Raw genomic sequence first — 12,913 nt, 5'->3', positions numbered from 1 at the left:
ACAAATAAAAATGCTCATTGCACTATTGGTACTAACTGCCCTTGACTGTGGAAGCCTTTAGTGTAGGCATGATAAAACAATTTGTCGGGACAACATTGCTTTATTTTTCATAATGGGTTGTATTTTTCAGAGCCAATTGTAATGTTTATTAGTGTGCCAACAGCTGACGTGTCCCCGAACCTTCACGAGTCTCTACTGTCAGCACCACAAACTTATTTTTGTTCACTGCGAAATCAATGGCGCTCCCTACAATCCCGTCTTATGCGAGCTGATTGCATCCTATGCCTACAAACATCATATTTTTGTCCCATTACGCAATTTTCTACCATCCTCGGCTGCAGTTCTCTCTTCTTGACATCCATTCTGTCACGCTTATGTAATCACCTGTTATAAATTGGCAACAAGTGATTGAAGATGTGCATGGCCTGCCCACCGATTCCATTTTTTTTTTTTTAAATCTCAACTAGCATATCAGTTGCCACGGTTTACTACGCCACTGTCTTCCTGCCTTAATGCTGCCTCCAACAATTTTTGTTACTTCGCTTTCTGCACAGTCCTCGACTTCTCAAGTTTCTTTGTTAACCTCCAGGTTTATGTCCCATATTGCATAACCGGTAGAATGCAACGATTCTAAACATTTTTCAAGGATATCGGTAACGTGGCGATCACAATTCGGTAATGCCTCCCATGTGCTGTTCAACCCATGAAATTTTTGTATAAGTTTCCTGCTTTATATCAGTACCTGCTATTGATATTTCACCTGGATAAAGATACTCTTCCATAGATTCTGCGGGCTGAATGTCACTGATGAACTTCTGTTATATCACTAAGTTAGTGAAGGTTACCTTTATCTTTTCCATATTTTCGCGGGCCCACGCACATGTAAAAGCACGAACACTCATTGGCTCTCAATGCCTTTTTTAAACTGCAGGACATTCAGTTCGTTACTACGAAAGTGACTTAATCCGTGCACTATTATTATGCTAAATATGAAACAGTAGAAATATACTTATCTGCAGTTTGTCGATGCCTCCGTCACTGTGTTGGTTGCGAGATCCATCGTCGGCACCACCTCCTTGTCGCATCGTAGCTATATCGGCTGTCTTCCTTTTGCACACACTATGCAATATTCGTGACGCTCGCAGTCACGCAGAGTGGAGGAACTCAGCGCACTCACAGAAGCAGCACCGGATAGGTTGTTTGTTCAGGATTGTGCCGTGAACAGTAAGTACGCGTTGCGATCTGTAAAATCGCCTAAGCTATTCGCAGTCTTTCGGGGTGCACGGAAAGATTGCTCACGGAGGAACAGAACTATCCAAGAAATAGTGGTCATCGTCGAGCCTGATCACTACGTCGCGCACTGCAAGCTCGTTGTACGAGTTTGTTTACACTGGGCCTCTTCGATGTTTAGCCGCCATGCTCACCCGATGAATGTATGTGATGACGCCACCACAGCGGTCCCTCGTGGTATAATGCGAAGCGTACTAAATTACAAATTAGTCGAATACACATTCAGTGTACATCTTGTAAGCTTTAAAATGCTTTTAAACCACGTTAAACTAACTAATAATATTGTATTAAATGCATTTGTTTTATAACTCGCTTGTGCGTGTAATGCACTCGGTGGAACGACAAACAAGTGAAAGAAGGCGCGACCATGCACCGACGGTATGATCACGTGAGCCCCAGTTTGTCGACCGCCCAGAAGGCAACGCCCAAGGAATGATAGCCACCCAGAGTGAATCGAGATAAACCAATGAAACTGGAGGCTTCTCGAAAGATAAACTGTGTCTCGGTACCATTTGTGCTTTCATCTTGGGGTGTCGCCAGAGCTCGTGAAGATCCCGAGTTTCGCCAAACTCGGCGCATCCTGCATAGCACCCCTGGTCCCTGGATCAGTCTAAACAAAGAAGGCTGAACTAAAGAAGCAACAGCGAGGCGCGTAACCGTTGAATAGATGGTGACATCTGAACGCATCTCGAGTTAATTGCTCGGGCACTGAATCGATGAGAAAACTGGCCTTCACACCCCAGGAGATGCGGATAGCTACCGCCATCGAAAAGGAGTGAAAAAGGCAGCAAAATGTTGACCGCCGAATAACTGTCAAGTCTGAAGATTGATTTGGCGGCGCTTAAGGAATGTGTATGAGGAGTGGTGGTGTGGGGAGGGGGGGTGGGGTTGCCGAGTGATTTCGGGGGAGGGGACGCGCCAACGCCCCCCCCCCTCCTGTGAGGCGAGACAGACGAGACATACGCTACTGACAATTGTTACATATCTGTGCGTTTTGCGTTCGCACAATATTTACACCGAAACTGTGTGCTTTATGTTTTTATTATTGTTGTTTTTGTTCTAGAATTTTGCTCCAAAGGGTATCTCTCAGTTTCGTCGTCGTATCTTGATATCCCTCCGTGGTCTATATCGTAGTGATGTAAACGCGCACATGAGAAACACGACACGGATAATATCGATGGCAATAATTTAGCAAATAATTGCGTTTTCCCATATATTTGACAGCGCATAACTATATACGATCCAACTGCCGAAAAAAAAAAGAAGTTTCTAGACGTACGGACACTTCCCTACAGTTGTAAAACTGAAAAAAAGAAAGACGTAAAGAAAACGCCGAACTGCTATCGTAGTGCCATGTAACGCATAATGAATAAATTATGTATAGGCTAAATCAGGTTGCACAGATCATCAGTCAAGTAATGCATAAATCACGTAGTGCAGGCGTGACTTTCGCGACATTTCTATTTATTTATTTTTCAATTTCACTGTGCACCAGGCTGGCTTGTGTGCTACACCTGCACTTGAATGCTCGTCACAGAACCTTGGGCTCACCGTCGTTTCCTGCTTGTGTTTTTGCGCAGTCGAGCTGGGCGGCGCACCGTTCAAGGGTTTCTTCATTGCCGCCATGGACCCGCGCACCCAGAAGCGCATCGGCACTTTCCTCAAGGTGAAGGGCACCCACCCGGTCAGCTGCAGCGCCGTCACGCACAACGACGCGCACCCCAAGAGTCACGTGTCCCTGCTCTGGCTGCCGCCCCAGAACCAGCCCGAGGGAGAGGTGGTCTTCATGTGAGTACCGCTGTTCCATCTCGCGAGCCGTCGCGCAGCTTCGGTCGATGCTCGAAACCATGGGATTGCTGACACCACTAAAGTCCGCCATGTTGCCAAATTCACTATCATTGCCAGTTCTGATTGGTTCACAGGGCAGCTATATACACGGCCTCCCTGATTAGCTGTAAACGCCGAGATAGCGGAAGTCTAAAGCATGGCAGAATTCGGCAGTGTCATTAATAGTACTGCCTAGTACGGACTAGTCCGAAAGTATGTACGGATATTTCTGCTATGCTTTACCAACTGCGTCTACTTTTTACCGGCCGTGAATTTTTTAGCATGTATTCAATCCCATATCCGGACATAAATTCTTTACCCACATAATCACAAACGAAACTGTCGACTCCACCAAGTAAGAAGCCTACAGCGCTTGCCTGTAGGCTCTCTATCACCAAGTAATTAAGATACCTAAGTGGTTTATCCGGTACCTTACTATGGATGGATGGATGGATGAATATTTTGAGCGTCCCCTTTGGAACGGGGTGGTGGACTGCCCCGCCATCCCCTTTCTGAAGAGACGGCGCAGTGTCGAGCGGAGGAGCGTTGTAGAAAACGGCGGTAAAATACCTTTATTCCTTGCAGCCGCCGACTACTGCATTTTTCACCTGCAACCAGTAACCAACCCACTGGCTATCATTCACGAGAACGATAATGTCCACCCCTGCATCTGAATTTCATCTGGGATATCGTACGCTGGCGTTGATTCTGTGCGCGGCTAGACGATACTCCAGAAGGAAACTTTGTGTGTGCGCGTGCATATAAGCAATCAAAAAAAAAAAAAAAGAACGCAAAGTCAAGTTACTCTGACATCGCCATTTTTTTTTTTTTTTTTCACCCACAGGGCGACCGTCGTGGAGTCGTACGCTCGGTACTACACTGGCCTCGTGGCAGCCGTGCCTGCCGTGCCGACGCTGCAGTACATCAAGAAGAAATAGAAAGCCAACACACTTAGAACAAGAATGGGAGGGGGCGCACCCAACAGCCATATACACGCGCCCGGGTTCACCTCCACAAGCGAAGAACAGTTTTTCTTGTTTTTTTTTGTTTTTTTTGTACCCAGAGTTCCGGAAGCTGTCTGCATTCAGCAACAGCCGCAGCCGACCCGTGCGTTCGTTGATTAGCGCAGCGCGTTTGACTATTCGAGTTTTCATACCACAGTTACACAGCCTTTTTTTTTTTTTACCTGCACAGTGTTTGAAATTAAATCAAAGGGCGTGGCGAGTTGAAAGGCGCACCTATGGCGGCTCATAAGGTAGGAGACTTCGAAATGGAACGTGCGCGACGTGGCCTCTCAGTCACGTCGCGCAGTGCTTATTTACAGTATAAAGACTTACAGTATAAAGACACATTACAAACTGTGGCTACTCCCAGCGTGTCGGCGCTTTTACCCTGTCACAGAATACGCGCGGTACTGCCCGCGTGCATGCTTGGCCTGAAGGGTTTAGGACCACAAAGATGGCTCTAACGAAGGCAGTCTTTGGAACTTTGGGTGCAGTTGCTGTGCAGAGTAGTCCTTGCTTGTAGAGGTGAATCGCCGACGTGTCCGTTCTGCGATCTGCTGCTCTCAGAGAGCCAGCCCGTGTGCGCGAGTGGCGCCAGGGATTCACAAACATGTACAGAAACGAGCGTGTCTCGACGAGTTGCAAGGTCGAAAAGCTTTCGCGCTGTGAGGAATCATCGTTCTGTTTTGTTGTTTTTAAAGTCAGCTTTACACAAAGGAATGGCTTCGTTCGAATGTATTTGCTAAAGAAAGGAATGTTGTGAGCAAGATTTCGTGTACGCTATATTCTTCCAGAACTCTTTATACTCGTTGAACGCTTTGGCAGCGTTGAATCGTACATGTAGAAGCTACAGCGTCAGTGCAGTTGCAAAATTGAGCCTATAATAAGTAGCGATAGATTTCTACATATTTAGTTGCGTTGAATACGTTGGTTTGCACGCGGGAGGCTACGCACGATCCGTTTTTATGCCATGTTATCCCCGATAAAACAGAGATTGTGTGTTGCTATCAAGTAAACTAGGATATAGATGTAACAGGGACGATGTTCGCTCGTTCAGATTACCGTGTGTGCTTAACACTAGCAGTTTTTTTTTTGCTTTTGTACCATACTTCCAATATTTGTATTGTGTATTTTTAAGTTTTGTTTCAAGGATAGTTATGTTAAAGATTATTTTTAAGAACAAGCGACACCCATTGTTTCTATTTTTTTATGCACTCGCCGGTCTATTGTATAATAATACTCTCGCCATACGACACCGCTACGGGCCCACAGATATACCATGGATGCATGCGTCATTTGTTGCAGTCGGTTTTCTTCAAGCGTACCTCTATACTTAACGTATTTATTTGTGCGCAATTTCGACTTGAGGCTTAGAATGATGCAGATTGTGTGGTCCAGCTTTGTGTGCAAAGAACACGCAGCTTGCAGTGGAGCTTAACAGGAACGCTATTAGCCATGCTTTCTTTAACAAGTTCGACAGAAAGAAACCAAGACACTGTGCATCAGCCACACTGGAGCTGCTGGAAATGGTTTCCAGTGGCGCTGTTAAACGTTGAGCAACATTGTTAATAAAAAACGTCCAGAAAAAAAATGTGGTCAGTCTCTGTGTGCTGTATTCTATCTACGCATTACATTTTCACAAGTCTATCCCTGTGGGTAAAAACCATATGTGCAATAGCCCAATTTCCTAAGAGCCATTTCCTAAATGGGCCCCGAAGGGAGTTGAGGTGTGGCGTGTTAAGGCTGCCACCAGTTGTTACGAGCTGGTACTAGTTGTCACGGGGACTGGGTTTCGGCTACCTTCAACAGCGTCTGTTTGGAGCTCGCACCAGAATGACCACCGAAGAGGGTTCGGCAGGGAAGACGAGGTGATGTAAAAACAATAACCAACAAAAGTTTAATACATTGTTACGGCTCAGCGATGCGCTCCAAGGCAAAAAGTACAGAACCGTTCGGCGTGCGTGCTCCTGTACGCAAAAGTAGATAAGATGTGTCCGTGACGTCTCGCTGGCCTTATACCCTGTACCATCCGGAACACCTCATTCTCTCTTGCTCCCTGGTAGACAGCCTTGTCAGCACACTGGTAAATTCACACAGAGGAATACGGAGAAAAACAACTCCCTGGTGTAGAGGCGGGGAGCGTAGGTCACGTGGGGTCAACTCACTGGCCAACCCACACGCACGAAACCACTCCCGGGCGTAGACGGGGTGAACATAGTACAAAGGAAAGTAGGATTTGCGCTGGCACAAAATCCCGTCGCACACACCCGACGGACAAGTCTTTTCATGTTGACGAGTGTGACGATTAGGCACCTCGAGTCTCAGGCGCTTGACATCCGTTTCCTTCATCGCCGCAAACAGTGAACCGTAACAGGCGTGAGAGAAGGTTGCGTTGCTGAGGCTAGCGGCCGGAGGTCACACTCCATCCCAGTCTTTTTTTTTTCATCCTTCATGCATCCGTAGACTCATCCCTTCGCGAGCAGGAGAGCCCTCTTGCGGAAGTAAAAAGATTTAAAGGACGTCCCTCAGGGAGACTCGCCCTCTTTGGCCGAGACAAAATTCTGCTTGGATTACCGTATCGGACCGGCGACTGGAGCTCGTCGCCAGACCGATCTCGTATGACGACATGTGACGCCATTCCTTATTACAAAGCGGACGTCATTCCCCAAGTGCTTACTGTTTACTTTACCGCTCCTATAGCAATAAACATTGCTTAGCGATACGTCATCGTTTCGCCTCATTCGCCCGAACCCACCGTGACTTACATGCACTAAAGGTGAGTACGCGACACGGAGCTACTGAATGTGGCTGGAACAGAAGCCTGCCTTCAGCTTTAGCAGCGCATAGAGTGTACCACATAAGGATAAGGTGACGTTCATGGAGCTCACTTTGAACAAGTCCGTAAACAAACGCCATGCGATGGTAAGTTGTTGTTATCGCTGTTCGTTAACTGTGACTTTTGCAGCAGAAAATGACAGGAGAAGTTCGATCGCCCCGAATACAAGCAATTCTCGTCTGTTAAATTACTTAGGAGAAGCAATTGATACATTACATTCAACGTATAAGGGAGGTTTTATTCCCATTGTTCAGCACATGAGAAAGCCCACTATGACGGGTACCTGGTCATTGTGACATGGCCGGCAACGAGCTAGCTGGGAAGCAAGAACCGCTATCTCTAAAGCCATCGACGTAAATACCCCATGCTGGCGAAGCGATGTAAACTCTTTGTTGGGCGCGCTCATGCGAGAGTGCGCAGCACATTATTGGGCTCAACCGGTACATTGATACAGACGCCTGCAGGAAATAGACTCTGATAGGACGTCTCGTCTCCCGGCTAAAGTAAAGCGATGCCAAGCAAGCATGCTTCATCTGATTCGTCTGGGCGTCGCCTTCACTTGGCGTTATGCACATCTCATTGGCCGTGCGGACAGCCGAATTGTGAACTTTGCCAAGTGCCTGAGACTCTCAAACATCTGTTTTGCGACTGCCCTCTTTACGCATCACAGCGGAAGGCGCTGAATTTTGCGCTAGCAGGCATTGGCAGGCAAACACTGTCTGAAAATACTATTTAGTCTGCAATTTATGACCATACAGTACCATCAATAGCTACAAGGGCTGCTCTGTACTACTTGAACATCACCGGATTAGACACAAGGCATTGAAGAAACAACTATGTTAGTGTATACAGTCTAGCTCGGTTATAACGAAGCCACTTATAGCGAAATAGCGGTTATAACGAAGGGATTTCAATTTCCCATTCCCATTTTTGCATTTCCGATACATTTTGGGTCCGGTTTTAACAAAGTAAATAAGAGCGCGTCAGCGGATATAATGAAGATATTTAATACCAACCGAAAAATAATCTGTCAATCAACACATTTTTGCGTCCTTGAGGCGATTTTTTCCGCGAGAATAAGAGCAAAATTCGTCTGACGGCGTCCTTTCGTGGCGTCGTCTGCTCTCCCGCGGAGCGAAAGGTTGCTTCACTGCATCGCATGGCACGCTGGTCTCGTGTTACGCCGTCCTTGAACGGCGTCACAGCGTAGAGCGGTAGAGCACGCCGCGCAGGGGAAAAATGTAAAAAAGAAAAGAGACGATTTTTTTTTTTTGATGACGTCGCGGAGAGCGGCCGTCTTGGTCAATCGCGGTTCTCTATTTCTCCCGATTTTCTTCGCAAGCGATTTTCGTCGCAAGCGGAGCCTGGAGGGATGTGAAACACCTGACCATCGCCCACTGCTTCGAGAAAGCCGGCTTCTCCCGAAGCAGCAGCGCGGAGGCGGCGCCTGCTGGGGACGAAGCTACCGCGATTGACGTCGCTGCAACCGCTGTTGCTGCCGCCGCGACGGCCTGCTTGGAGCAGCTTTGGGATTCCGCTAGCGACTTGAACCTTGTGCCTGCGGGTCTAAGCCACATGGACTTCGTTTTCGCCCACGAAGACCTTGTTGCCACCGAGGACTTCACGACTGAAGAAGTTGCCGGGAGTGTCATGGTAGAGACCTTGGCGGACAGCGCCTGCGACAGCGAATGCGACGATGCTAGTTGTGCCCCTAAGCCGGTCGCCTCCGCAGCGGCCATCGCAGCTGTTGACACGCTACGGACGTACCTCGGGAGTCCGGAGTTCGACCAGATCTTTGGTTCGCAGTTGGATGGTATGGAAGCCGCAATCCTGAACTCCGCACTCGCGAAACGTGTTCAGGCGACGCTGGACCACTTCTTTCAGCGGCAATAAATCGGTATGCCCATGTTTGCATTTTTTTTCATAATCCTATATTACGAAATAGCGGATATAGCGAAGTGATTTCCGATTCCCGCCGACTTCGTTATAACCGGGCTAGACTGTATATAAATTCCTTCTTCCTATTCTCATCATATTCTTTCATGACTCTTTCTTGTCTCCTTCACTTTATCCCCTGTGCAGAGTAGCAGGCCAGAGTATGCTAGCTCAGGTCGGTCTCTCTGCCTTTCTAATAAATTATATCTCTCCCCCTCTCTCTCCCTACTACGAAACAGTTACTCTGGAGCAACAGCTCGGGCAGTGGAGGCCAAAGCGATGGCAGTTTCTTTAACGTTCAGCTTCATCTGCTTCACTACGATGGCCCCAGCGACGTAGGGGATATATCCTGGAGACTCGAGGCACGGACACGACGAGGGCGCTGTAATAAGGCTTGAGGCGGCTAACATGAAACGTCTTGCGACCTCGACGGCACTAATCAGATGAAGGCATGACTGGCTCAACGATGTAGTTGACGGGGGAATAACGTATTTGAACGATGCAGTAAGGGCCTCGACACTTCGCTGCCAACTTGAAGCTTGACGGTACCCACAGCCAAACAAAGGGAGTCGTCAGTAAATGTGGGATGACAATGGGGGCTGTCTCTCCGGTATTTCTGTTAGCCTTGGTGGTCGGAGGTGAATGTTCGGGCGTGTTAACGGCACTCTTCAAGACGCTAGGCCACGGTGGAAAGTGCGATGTATTATGAGGCGTCAGGATGACAAGAAAGGATTGAGTCGAGGTTACATGATAGTTCACGATTGTATAAAATTAAAGAAACACACACACATAGTGAAAAACTTGTGGTGATTGTATGCAAGATAGCAAAACGAATAACCTTGTCCTAGTCGGAGCAATCGGAGGCCATGTACATCGTTCGCAAGCTTGTCGCCGAGGGTACGACTCAAGCGCTCTCTGAGGCCGTTGGTTTGATGATTGTGGGCACTGGTCACACGAGGAACACTGCAACACGCGACTATAGGAGATCTCTGACGACTTCCAAAACGAAGACCCGATCAAGGTTGGTGATGCGACTCCCGGTGTGCCCTGTGACGGAGGATACGATTGTGTAAGATTAAATAAGTGATGTCACAAGCAGTAGCCGCGGGTAGAGTTGCAATTTTGGCATATTGGTTACAATTGTGTACTGCGACAATGATCCAGCGATTGCCAGCTGTTGTACACGGTAAGAGACCGACCGTACAGATCTATGCGAACTCGATTGATCAGGCGTGAAGGGCACGGCAAAGGCTGCAGCAGGCTGGTCGAGTGATTAGGAGACGGCTTGCATTGTTGGCGGGCAGTGCAGGCGAGAACGTATTTGCGTACAAATTTTTTTTTGCATTCCACGCAAATAATACCGGAGCCGTAGACGCTCGTATGTATTAAGCACACCAGCGCGGGCGCTTTCCTAGTAGGTATGGAAGTGAGCGCACAGCTGAGAGCACAAGTGGCAGGAATGATGAACAGCCACTTCCTACCGTCAAAGCGGTAGCTTTGACTGTAGGCCGCCTCGTATAGAAAAATGATATGGCTGAGGTCGGAGGACCCGAGGGTGGTCAGGTTACTCGGAAGCAGACAGGTCAATCGGCCCGCTCAGCAGCTGCGTTCAGGAACTCTGAGCTCAAGAGCTCAGAGTTAAGCCACAATGGACGTGGTGCATCCGTCGTACGTAGAGGAAGGCCAATTGACAAGAAAATGTGCTTCGATAAGGCAAGCCGTAGAGGCCTCCAGTGTTTGTCTCCCTGTGGCCAAGATTCGTATCGAAGGCCCTTTTGGAGTACTGGACACTGAAGTCACCGTCTCGGCACATCTCCCGCAGCAGTATCCGTATTTGTTTTCTAACAAATCAGAGGATTTGCTACGACGCAAGGGAATCGGGCTTAGTGAGGGAACAATGCAAGCCCTAACTCGTTCCAAGGCAAGGGAGTTCGCGGCTAAGGCAGTGTACGAATGTCCAGTGGTGGAGGAAACAAGTTTGACGGAGGATTTGTCAACCAGCACCAAACAGGACAGCCCTATAGGGGATAATGCGGAAAGTACACCAGCTAATGAAAAGGTCAGGAAAGCAGCGGAGCCTGAAATGTCTCGAGAGGCAGAATGCAGGAGAAAGTTATTGAACGTAAGCCCTGCCACAATAATTGCTGAGCAGAAAATGCGTAAGGCACAAAGCAATGTTAAGCATTACAATGACAGGACGGCTCGCACGCGACGCTTTGAAGTTGGGGAAAAGGTAATGATCTTGAAACCCTCATTGAAAAACAAGCTAGAAGTTCAATGGGAAGGATCGGTTGACATAATTCAGAAATTATATGAAACAAACTACGTAATCATGGTACCGGGTAAACGAAGGACACCACAAGTGTACCATATCAATCTACTAAAACCCTACCGGCAGAGGGAAGCCATTGTGAACATGTCCCTTAACCAACCTGAGGAGATGCCTGTCGACTTTCCGGAATTAACAGCAGTGACGGAGGCAAAATACATTCACGAGACCATTGACAAGTTAGTAGAACAGGCGGAGTTGAATCCCAATCAAAGAGCCGAACTGAGGGAATTCGTGTTTGAATTTAAAGTCGTATTTTCAGACACACCGAGCAGGACCACTGCGATCGTTCACGACATCGAGTTAACCTCATCGGACCCAGTTCGTTCGAAAGCTTATCGCGTTTCACCTCGTCAGCGTGAAGTCATGGCCGCTGAAATAAACAAGATGTTAGAGCTAGGTGTAATCGAGCCAGGGGACAGTGATTATAACTCGCCTCTTAGTTGAGGTCCCAGGAAAGGAGCCGCGACCGTGTATCGACTACCGCAGGCTCAATTTAATCACGAAGGACCAGACTTATCCAATACTGCATATCGAGGAAAGGCTTGAGAAAGTGAGCAGTGCTAATTTCATCTCTACGCTCGATTTAGTCAGAGGGTACTGGCAGGTTCCGTTGGCCGAGAGGGCAGGCAGGCTTGCGGCGTTTATTTCCCCGAACGGGACTTTTTGGCCGAAAGTCCTGAGCTTTGCATTGAAGAATGCGCCATATTGCTTCTCTAGCGTTATGGACCAGGCGCTACGAGGAATGGAGGACTTTGCACTTCTGTATCTCGATGACATAGCAATCTTTTCTTGATCGTGGGCGGACCATATGCAACACCTGCGAACCGTGCTGTGTAGTCTACGAGAGGCCAACTTAACTGTTAAGGCTCCCTAATGCCAATTAGGGTGCGCGGAGGTAGCTTATCTAGGTCATGTAATAGGGCAAGGTCATCTTTGGAATTCCGAGGTTAAATTGACCGCAATAGACGACTTCCGCAACCACGCACCAAGCGGGACATCAGGTCATTCCTTGGCTTGGCAGGTTATTACCAAATATATATCCCGCGGTATTCCGAGATTGCGAGTTCTTTAACGGATGCTCTCAGAAAAACAGAACCACAAACGGTAAAGTAGGATGACGCAAAAGAAAAGGCTTTTAGTATGCTGAAGAAAACACTAATGAGTCAGCCAGTGTTGAATGCGCCGAACTACTCTAAGCCATTCATTCTTCAGTGTGATGCCAGCGACAGGGGTATGGGGGTGGTGCTCTGTCAACAGAGAGATGACGAGAACGAACACCCTGTACTATACACCAGTAGAAAGCTTTCAGTTTGTGAGGAAGCATACAGTGCATCAGAAAAAGAATGCGCCAACGTAGTATGGGTGGTGCAGAAGCTAGCTTGCTATATCGCTGGTTCAAGGTTCACCATAGAGACTGACCATTGTCCCCTCACATGGCTGCAGTGCATGTCTACGAAAAACGGTCGTCTTTTGCGCTGGAGCTTGGCTCTCCAACAGTACACCTTCGATATTCGCTACAAGAAGGGCAAGCTTAACGGCAATGCCGACGGTTTGAGTCGTTGCCCCTAGAGTAACAAAAGCCTCATGCTCACCCGGGTTTCCGTGGCGTTTTTACGTTCGTTCATACGTTTTTTTCCGAAGTGTAGTCGATTGTTAGCTGATTTTAATAACCACGTCTTAACGCTTTCA

At 47.9% G+C, this 12,913-nt stretch overlaps 1 protein-coding gene across 1 annotated transcript in view; it reads left to right on the top strand.

Moving 5' to 3' along the window:
• The window catches only part of LOC126516860 (defense protein l(2)34Fc-like), an 84,652-nt gene extending 78,940 nt beyond the window's left edge, over positions 1-5,712 (top strand). The window contains exons 2-3 of the mRNA XM_050166950.3: positions 2,871-3,078; positions 3,962-5,712. Coding sequence (XP_050022907.1) covers positions 2,871-3,078; positions 3,962-4,055 — 302 coding nt within the window. The 3' untranslated portion in view covers positions 4,056-5,712. The remainder of the gene's footprint in view (positions 1-2,870; positions 3,079-3,961) is intronic.
• The last annotated feature ends 7,201 nt before the right edge of the window (positions 5,713-12,913 follow it).

The sequence above is a fragment of the Dermacentor andersoni genome, chromosome 1 (genome assembly GCF_023375885.2).
Source record: "Dermacentor andersoni chromosome 1, qqDerAnde1_hic_scaffold, whole genome shotgun sequence".
NCBI lineage: Eukaryota > Metazoa > Arthropoda > Arachnida > Ixodida > Ixodidae > Dermacentor > Dermacentor andersoni.
The sequence above is the reverse complement of the archived record's forward strand: the minus strand, read 5'-3'. Positions and strand labels throughout refer to the sequence as shown.